Source organism: Lepidochelys olivacea, assembly GCF_965140295.1.
Source record: "Lepidochelys olivacea isolate rLepOli2 genome assembly, chromosome: 7".
Classification (NCBI taxonomy): domain Eukaryota; kingdom Metazoa; phylum Chordata; order Testudines; family Cheloniidae; genus Lepidochelys; species Lepidochelys olivacea.
Window position 1 is genome coordinate 5,790,933 of NC_140417.1, and position 10,341 is coordinate 5,801,273.

The window sequence follows — 10,341 nt, forward strand, 5'->3', positions numbered from 1 at the left end:
TCAGAGAAATCTTTCAAGTGATTACTTAGTTATTTTTAAATAGAACATCATTAAATAAAAGAAGTACTACCACCTGTAAAGAAACTCACTGGAAATAAACCAGGGTTATAGGCAGGACTTGAAATGTACACGCATCACCTATTAGCAAGTACTATGCCTCCTAGCCAGGATGAAAAATAATGAAGGTACACATCCCCTACAGTTTTACATAATAAAGTAGTTGTGTAGTGTGTTTATTTGTAATGACACAGTCAGTTCATATTTAGAAGTGTTTCTTTACCCATGTAAGAGCAATAAACTTTGTTAAAAGAAAACATAGTTTTTGAAGAAGTTGATGGAAGTTTCCTGGTAAAACTGCTTCCCTGTTGTGGGCACATGGCTTTTTCAAGCCCTGAATGTAGGCATAAAGCAATCTCATTGGTAGCAGTATCTGATAACAAAATACAGTAGCGTTGAATTTGAAACTTAAAAATGAAGGAAAGTCATTGTACAGTTTACTGCTTAATCTGTAATTCATATTACTATATGTGCTAAAATGCTTAAAATGTAAAATTACCATGGTATGCTTTCTTCTCTCTTTGCCTCAGATTGGTTAGTGCAAATTGAATTTCATGCTACTCTGCCCGAACAGATAGTACGCAATGCAGAAATCACCTAATGACTGAAACATAGTGGAGAGAGAATATCTTCTCCTCTATCTGAGAGAACCTGAAGGAGAAATATTTTCAAATGAAGGAACTATGTACAGATATAAAGTCTTCCAGTGAAAATCCCAATCCTGCATAGTGAGCCTTCTGCTTAAATCCCACGGTTTGGAACTACATGTGGATGGTTCTCTTTTCAGGGTTGAGGTCAAAAGGGGAAAGTGGGGGGAAGAAGCAAGAGTCATCTTCATCTTCCTATGGAGAAGCAAATCCTAGGCATGAAGGAGGAATAATTTAACTAAATGCAGCATATTGTTAAACAGAACTGAGGGAGTATCAGGAACAAAAAGGTTAGCAATTTTAATAAATTAAACCATGGCTATTAAGTGCACATAACTAAAGTCCCACTTGGGAAGTTTTAAGGAGTAATTTGGGATTGTGGGATTAAGCCCATTAGTTTGTTCATTCTAAAATGATCAGCACTGAAATAGTTAATAATATTGACTTTTAAATCATCATATTAAGTTTCATCATTTAGACCTCATTAAGATATATGGTGAAGATCACAGCACTCTGAGAGTTGTTGTTTCAGGCTGTCTGCAGACTCAGGAAAAGCAACACTGCATCGATTTACATGCTGTGTATGTTTGGAAAGATTTCTTCACCACTGTAAGGGCTCTTTCTAGTTCCTAACCACTCCTTCAGTCTGGGTCCCAGCCAGAGGAGGTGGCATGCATCGAGAGGGTAGGCCAGAGGTGTGGAGGAATTGGCATGGAGCCCAGAGCAGCACTATACACAGAAGTTTGAAGCTGCAACCTGTTCGGGGGAGGAATGCCAGGAAGGTGGGAGGAGCCTTATTCCAGAGAAGAAAAAGAAACAGGATTCCTACTGGCATAGAGAGGAGGGAGGGGATGGTAGCCCATAGTTTAAAACCTCTCAGACAAGGACTCACTATTAAAAGGACGCTGTCAAAAGGTTTAATCCTGAAACATGACCAACTATAAAGTAGTTATATGTTTATAAGGACTTCCTGGCTTGTTTCTCGGGACTGTAGACTATTCCAAGAAATGCAAACCTCAGATGAACACCACAACACTTATAATCCCAGAAAGGAGCATTCTGGGAAACTCTTTAAACACTGTTAAGTATTGAACTACAAAGTTAAAGAGAGACTCCTCCCCTCCCCCCCCCCCCCGCAAAAAGTTGTTTTTATGCATATGTATGGTTTCATGTTGCACAGATTCTGTCCTCCTCTCATTCACTTCCAATCCTCTCCTCACAATCATCTCCCTTTTCTCACCAGAGAGGGGCCATTCGCATATTCTCTGATTGTGGTGTCTGAGTAATGCACAAACCACACAACACTTCTCCAGGCCTGCAGCACTGTTACTGTGCTGAGGGAAAGTAGGAGCAAGGTGCAATATCTGCCTAGAGCGAGGGGAGCAAGAGGTACAGGACTGATGGTGACACTAGCAGCAAAAATAAGTCTTTATCAGGAGAGCCTTGCAAGGCTACAGTTCAGCGGTTGTAATCTGGGTGGACATGTCTGGGAGGAGGAGAAAAGTGCAAAAAAACCCCATAGGTGTGGATAAACTTGAGGACGTGAAAGTGTGAGGGTAAATGGAAGGGAAGAAACATGAAAATGAAGAGGAATAGCTAAAAAAAGCAGAGTGTCAAATGCAGAACTGAAGTAAACATAGTGAAAGAGGAAAATACAGTGAGGAGGAAGATAAGCAAACTAGTGGAAAATAGGCTCAAAGGAGAAAAATAAATCATAAAAAACAGATGGAATTATACAAACTAGCAAATTTTCTCTTTAGAAAAATATTGAAGAAAGGAGGGGAAAGAGCATTATAATAAGAAATCTGTCACAGCTTCTTCCTTTAAAATCATTTCAGCAAAAGTGATCACATTAACATAATTTGTGAACGCACCACTTTACATAATTCTATATGCACGGAGCCCATTTTGGATATTTCTCCCACTTCATCGCACATTGCCTGTGAAGTTGACGGTACATATATCCACACGTATGCACACACACTATTACTAGAATGCTTCAGTATGCGGTTTTGTTTGTGCCTCTCTTCAGTGCATTTTCTCCTGTTGATTATGGAAGAAACATTTTAGAAATAAAATTAAGTAACACTTCTTAGAAAATAAGGTTTCAGAGTAGCAGCCGTGTTAGTCTGTATTTGCAAAAAGAAAAGGAGGACTTGTGGCACCTTAGAGACTAACCAATTTATTAGAGCATAAGCTTTCGTGAGCTACAGCTCACTTCCTCAGATGCATATCGTGGAAACTGCAGCAGGCTTTATATATACACAGAGAATATGAAACAATACCTATTCCCACCCCACTGTCCTGCTGGTAATAGCTTATCTAAAGTGATTTCCAGCACAAATCCAGGTTTTCTCACCCTCCACCCCCCCACACAAATTCACTCTCCTGCTGGTGATAGCCCATCCAAAGTGACAACTCTTAAGAGTTGTCACTTTGGATGGGCTATCACCAGCAGGAGAGTGAATTTGTGTGGGGGGGTGGAGGGTGAGAAAACCTGGATTTGTGCTGGAAATCACTTTAGATAAGCTATTACCAGCAGGACAGTGGGGTGGGAATAGGTATTGTTTCATATTCTCTGTGTATATATAAAGCCTGCTGCAGTTTCCACGATATGCATCTGAGGAAGTGAGCTGTAGCTCACGAAAGCTTATGCTCTAATAAATTGGTTAGTCTCTAAGGTGCCACAAGTCCTCCTTTTCTTTTTAGAAAATAAGGGGCACTTAAGATATGGGTGTAGCTTTTGCTCTGATCAGTAGGATGTATCAATGCTTTTATAACAGCATGGAGAGGAATGCCCTCTGACTTCAGAATGTGTGTGTCCAGGATTGTTACTAGAGGGAGGAAAATTGTTCATGCTAGGCCTACACAAAAAGCAATGCTTTGTGCGTACTTGCTCCTTCTGCTGGCCATGCAGCAAGCAAACAGCATTCCCAAAGCTGTGTTCTCATCTTTGACAATGGTACACACAATCATAGCTAACCAAAAAGCTGCATTAATGTTATGCTGTTGTCGAAACTCAACAAAAAGTTAATGCATACTGTGACAAAGTTCCTTCTCTACCTTGGTGGGTCTTGAGCTAATTGGTGGATTTGCTCATCTTGGAGCTTCACAGCAGCCCTCAGTTTGGCCATTTTCATGAACCCACAGTCCAGGACAAAACTCATCCTGTGTCTGACCAGGAGTTGGTAGGTTTGGGGGGAACCCGGGCCCGCCCTCTACTCCGGGTTCCAGCCCAGGGCCCTGTGGAATACAGCTGTCTAGAGTGCCTTCTGGGACAGCTGTGCAACAGCTACAACTCCCTGGGCTACTTCCCCATGGCCTCCTCCCAGCACCTTCTTTATCCTCACTGTAGGACCTTCCTCCTAGTGTCTGATGATGCTTGTACTCGTCAGTCCTCCAACAGTATGCATTCTCACTCTCGGCTCCTCATGCCTCTTGCTCCCAGCTCCTCACACGCACACCACAAACTGAAGTGAGCTCCTTTTTAAAACCCAGGTGCCCTGATTAGCCTGCCTTAATTGATTCTAGCAGCTTCTTGATTGGCTGCAGATGTTCTAATCAGCCTGTCTTAATTGTCTCCAGAAGGTTCCTGATTGTTCTGGAACCTTCCCTGTTACCTTACCCAGGGAAAAGGGACCTATTTAACCTGGAGCTAATATATCTGCCTTCTTTCACTCTCCTGTAGCCATCTGGCCTGACCCTGTCACATTATGCTCAAATAAATTTGTTAGTCTATAAGGTGCCACAAGTACTCCAGTTCTTTTTACACATTTTAATGATTACCAACCAATGAGAATGTTTAGGAACAGAACTAAAATATACAAATGCAAAACAAGATTAAAATCAGTTACTTCAAAAAAAAAACCTTCCCTGTTACCTTACCCAGGGAAAAGGGACCTACTTAACCTGGGGCTAATATATCTGCCTTCTATTACTCTCCTGTAGCCATCTGGCCTGACCCTGTCATAATACCAAATAGAAAAGAAAATAATTTATTTTCAAGCTTCTGATTAGGCATTACATAGACTTTTTAAATTACTGAGTATTTATTTACACATTTATTGATTACCAGTTTTCTTTGACCTTTCAGTAACTTCCAGATAGTGGCAGTATTAATTCCTAGAAAAGACTTACAAAAACAAAGAAACTGACATCTAATACACATTTCCTATATTTAAAGCCTACAAACTGTGTTTTTTAAGTATGACCAGAAGAGGGAGTATATAGCATTTCCTATGTAATATCATCTGCCAACATATTGTTAAATGGCTAATCAATAAATATGTAATTTATATACATAACTTAAAAAAATAAGTAAACCTTTATTGCTGATTTAAACTCACAGTATTAAGAAAACTGAGAATTAATGCCAAAACTAGCTGTACCATTAACTGAGTGTGACTTTTTGCATGATTAAGTGGAACAGCATTTACTCTGCAGGATAATTTTCTAAAATTGGTAAAAGCTTAACCTCTTTGGAAATAATTTAAGTAACTGATCAAATATTTATGAAAATACGACAAAGTTCTAACTATCTCATTATAGTGATTAGTGAACCAAAATGAAAGACACTTGTTGCTATAGATTAAATAAATTGGGTAATTTAAAACTGATCTTGCAAACCCTTATGTAAGTAGTCCTATTGAAGCCAATAGGATTGCTTGTGCAACTCAGGAATAGTCACATTTCAGGGTTTACAGCACAGTTTCTATCACTTTTCATCGTGTAGATGACAACTTAATACTGAGATCGTACCCTCTCTGTCAGAATTGCACACACCTTCATTTCTCTCATATGTGATCTTACAATATCATTGTGGCAATTGCATACATGAAAAATTAATATTAAGAAAGTATTTACTCTGTTAATGCAGGTTGGAAGAAGGAGGACTAGAACCACAAGCACATCAAAACTGTTCGCAGATTACTTGTTTACAGATAGACCTGGCCATAACTCATGATATCTGGTTTGGGAGACATTTTAATTTTTCTAAAATTTTAGTTTTGTTCCATATTGGATTGTAACCAAATGTTTTAGAAACTTCTTGTGAACTGGAAATCCTGGAGGAAAAAAAATTGTAAAGTGAAATTTGCTCCCTAGGACAGCCGCTGCCAAGTGAAATTGACATTTTTGTCAGTTTCAGGGCTCCTAGGGTCTGGGGCTTTGGCACTGCTCTACCGGGCATACAGACTGAGGATGCCAGGGCTTCCAGACTCCAGGACCAACTGGTTCCCCTGGAGTGGGAGCCACAGACCCTGAAAGCCCTTACCAGGATCTCTAGACTCCCAGTTCTGCAGCAGGGAACCTGGGAATCTTTAGAGCCTCTCCGTGAGCTGGGCATTCCAGGCTCCCTACTAGGGAGTGAGAAGCTGAGCTGCAGTTAAAATTGCAGCTCCAAGGACTTACAGTCTCTCAGCTCCGTGGCAGGGAGCCTACAAGTCCTGGCATGATGGGGCTGCCCTGGAGCAGCAAACTCTGGAAACCTAGGATCTCCATCCCAGGGCAGCCTGGAATTCCAGGCCTCTCCACAGCCCAGTAGGCAGCTGTCAGGGAGCCAGGCAGTTTCTAGCTCGCTTTTACAAAACACTTTGGGTTTAACTAATTGGCATTTTCAGAATATCCAATTGGCTCCATTTACAGGAATGGTCCCAAGTCTGTTTTAGTCAAATTATTTAGATAATTGCAAGAAAATTTGTCAGCTTGGCTTCTAAATTTCTACTGTTGCTTTTTCTGTAGTACTATAAAATGTGTCACAATAACAATGGAGGCTAAAGTACTTCTAGAGTTCTGAACTTTGCACAGTATGTCTAGTTGTAATTAATATTGTAATATTTAATAATCTTAACAAGTAACGTTATACTCATTACCTAATTTTGGTTTTCCTTATGTGTCCTTCTCTATAACAGCTAGGTGTGTACTGAGCATGTCACTTAATAAAACACCTTCATGTTTTATATGATTTCCTTTTGAACATAATGTGGGTTCTGCACTGTGAAACTCCAAAAAACTCTCTTCCACCTCCTCCCCCTCGTGGTGTCATGCACGCTACAAGAGTTACTCCAGTGTCTTAATAACTCATTTCTTTTTCACAGGTTGGGGTGGAATAAGGACTGGCTTTGAAAATATTTTTTCCCCAGTTGTTAATAAAATAAAACCTTTTGTGTCTGCGGTGGTGGGAGACTTTCTCATTCCACTCCCTGATTTCTGGGAACTGGCACTGGGTAGGGCTTCTGCCGAGGCAGTGCAGTTCCCATGTAATTGAGCTTCCACTCGCTACAGGCAAGTGCTGTCAGGAAATATTTGGCTCACAGCTCTGAAATATACAGGGTGCCCTTAAAATGGGAGACTTCTCTTTCAGCTAGATATACCTCATATACCTCTACCAGAAAAGAACATTCTCCCGATCTTAGGAGATAGCATTCATGGTCATATGTATTCCTAAGTGCGGCTTCAGTAATTCCCAGGAACCTGGTCTGTCAGTCAGATGAGGCCTTAGTCTTTAATCAACATTATGCAGCTATTTCAGCGGGTGGGTTAAGGGATGTACCTCCCTTCAGTAAGGAAGAACCTCTACAGCCTTGTGAGTCAGGCTTGAAGAACATTTGTGGCAACTGTAGAATTAGATTTGAGCTGAGTTGAGTTTCTTATGAAGTATACATTTTTATGAACTTTAAAAATTGTTTATTAATGTCCTTAAATATTCACAGTGGGGATTGCTCTTCTGCTATTGATAAATGCAGTTGCCAGGAGGAAAGCTGGATGACACTAAAGTTCTCTAATATTACTGTATCACAGAAGTTATCATTACATTTCTGGGCTTAATGGTTTTTTTTTTATTCTAGGTGGAGGAGCCGTTCCCTTAAAATACACTGTCAGTTCAGGGCAACTGCACTTGTATTTCACCCTCATGGTCCAACAAAGGTACCCGCTCTAGGCTCCCACCTCCTTAGCTGTCACCTCTCTTGGGTGGAGACCTGCATCTCTCTCCCTCCTGACTGAGGGTTTTTCAGGCTGCACTGTTCCCTACCTACACTGTGATATACCAGGAAGTCAGACTATCTAAACAGGCCAGTGTCTGTGCTTTGCTTTCTCTCCAGTGGCTATGAGCAGCATAGTGCCTGCAGTTATGAGATACTGCACAACTCTTTATAAGCAAGCGCATTTATTTTTAAGGGAAAAGCATTACAGAGAAAACACAATAAAAGAACCTACACGCATGCTAAACAGCTTACCAGAGGTCATCCCAACCCCAACTTTAGGCTCTGTAGATCAGTCCTTCAAAGCCCACAGGTTAAAAGTTCATAACTGCCTCAGTTTTAGAACCAGTAAACAACCATGAATAGTTCAGTCATTCCTTTAGACAGCTTGGTACTTAGATCTCGGTCTCCTGTAACTGGGGATCATCAGAGAGTGGCCTCTCCTCAGAACATAGCTTCAAAAGGCAGGCTGAGTTTTTGCATAACCGGAGGTGGGGAATTTGCATTCACCTCCCCCTAGATATTCCCAAGAAAAACAACTTTTTTGTTCCAAGTATCCATTCTTGTCTTGTTCAATATAGTCCTTGACCCGCAGTCTCACATCTGTCACATCTCCCCCTCCAAGAGGTTACATACAATCCCGGCCCACAATAATACATAAACCACTCATTTCATAGAGTGGTCCCCAAAGACACTTAAATTAATTCAGTAAGGTCTCCCAAAGATATTGCAGGAAACTGCCACATCTGCCACATATACTTAATGTTAGCTGCATTGGTGAGGAAGAAGTAATTAAAGTAATACTTTTCATTTCATAGAATCATAGAATATCAGGGTTGGAAGAGACCTCAGGAGGTCATCTAGTCCAACCCCCTGCTCAAAGCAGGACCAATCCCCAACTAAGTCATCCCAGCTAGGGCTTTGTCAAACCTGACCTTAAAAACCTCAAAGGAAGGATATTCCACCACTTCCCTAGGTAACGCATTCTAGTGCTTCACCACTCTCCTAGTGAAAAAGTTTTTCCTAATATCCAACCTAAACCTCCCCTACTGCAACTTGAGACCATTACTCCTTGTTCTGTCATCTGCTACCACTGAGAACAGTCCTCTTTGGAACCCCCTTTCAGGTAGTTGAAAGCAGCTATCAAATCCCCCCTCATTCTTCTCTTCTGCAGACTAAACAATCCCAGTTCCCTCAGCCTCTCCTCATAAGTCATGTGTTCCAGTCCCCTAATCATTTTTGTTGTCCTCCGCTGGACTCTTTCCAATTTTTCCATATCCTTCTTGTAGTGTGGGGCCCAAAACTGGACACAGTACTCCAGATGAGGCCTCGCCAATGTCGAATAGAGGGGAACGATCACGTCCCTCGATCTGCTGGCAGTACCCCTACTTATACAGCCCAAAATGCCGTTAGCCTTTTGGCAACAAGGGCACACTGTTGACTCATATCCAGCTTCTCGTCCACTGTAACCCGTAGGTCCTTTTCTGCAGAACTGCTGACTAGCCCCTCGGTCCCTAGTCTGTAGCAGTGCATGGGATTCTTCCGTCCTTCGTGTAGGACTCTGCACTCGTCCTTGTTGAACCTCGTAAGATTTCTTTTGGCCCAATCCTCTAATTTCTCTAGGTCCCTCTGTATCCTAAACCTACCCTCCAGAGTATCTACCGCTCCTCCCAGTTTAGTGTCATCTGCAAACTTGCTGAGGGTGCAGTCCACGCCATCCTCCAGATCATTAATGAAGATATTGAACAAAACCGACCCCAGGACTGACCCTTGGGGCACTCCACTTGATACCGGCTGCCAACTAGACATGGAGCCATTGTTCACTACCCGTTGAGCCCGACGATCTAACCAGTTTTCCATCCACCTTATAGTCCATTTATCCAGCCCATACTTCTTTAACTTGCTGGCAAGAATACTGTGGGAGACAGAATCAAAAGCTTTGCTAAAGTCAAGGAACAACACATCCACTGCTTTCCCTTCATCCACAGAGCCAGTTATCTCATCATAGAAGGCAATTAGATTAGTCAGGCATGACTTGCCCTTGGTGAATCCATGCTGACTGTTCCTGATCACTTTCCTCTCCCTTAAGTGCTTCAGAATTGATTCCTTGAGGACCTGCTCCATGATTTTTCCAGGGACTGAGGTGAGGCTGACTGGCCTGTAGTTCCCTGGATCCTCCTCCTTCCCTTTTTTAAAGATGGGCAGAGCCTTTTTCCAGTCGTCCGGGACCTCCCCTGATCTCCATGAGTTTTCAAAGATAATGGCTCTGCAGTCACCTCTGCCAGCTCCTTTAGTACTCTCGGATGCAGCGCGTCCTGCCCCATGGACTTGTGCTCGTCCAGCTTTTCTAAATAGTCCGGAACCACTTCTTTCTCCATAGAGGGCTGGTCACCTCCTCCACATGCTGTGCTGCCCAGTGCAGTAGTCTGGGAGCTGACCTTGTTCGTGAACACAGAGGCAAAAAAAGCATTGAGTACATTAGCTTTTTCCACATCCTCTGTCACTAGGTTGCCTCCCTCATTCAGTAAGGGGTCCACACTTTCCTTGACTTAATTCGTGTTGCTAACATACCTAAAGAAACCCTTCTTGTTACTCTTAACATCTCTTGCTAGCTGCAACTCCAGGTGTGATTTGGCCTTCCTGATTTCACTCCTGCA

At 42.0% G+C, this 10,341-nt stretch overlaps 1 protein-coding gene across 1 annotated transcript in view; it reads left to right on the forward strand.

Moving 5' to 3' along the window:
* Positions 1-7,641, forward strand: part of LOC311524204 (ataxin-7-like) — a gene marked incomplete at its 3' end in the record, with an annotated part of 71,353 nt that extends 63,712 nt beyond the window's left edge. The window contains exon 6 of the mRNA XM_084635084.1: positions 7,550-7,641. Within this exon, the coding sequence (XP_084491210.1) occupies positions 7,550-7,641 (92 nt within the window). The remainder of the gene's footprint in view (positions 1-7,549) is intronic.
* Positions 7,642-10,341: the final 2,700 nt, after the last annotated feature.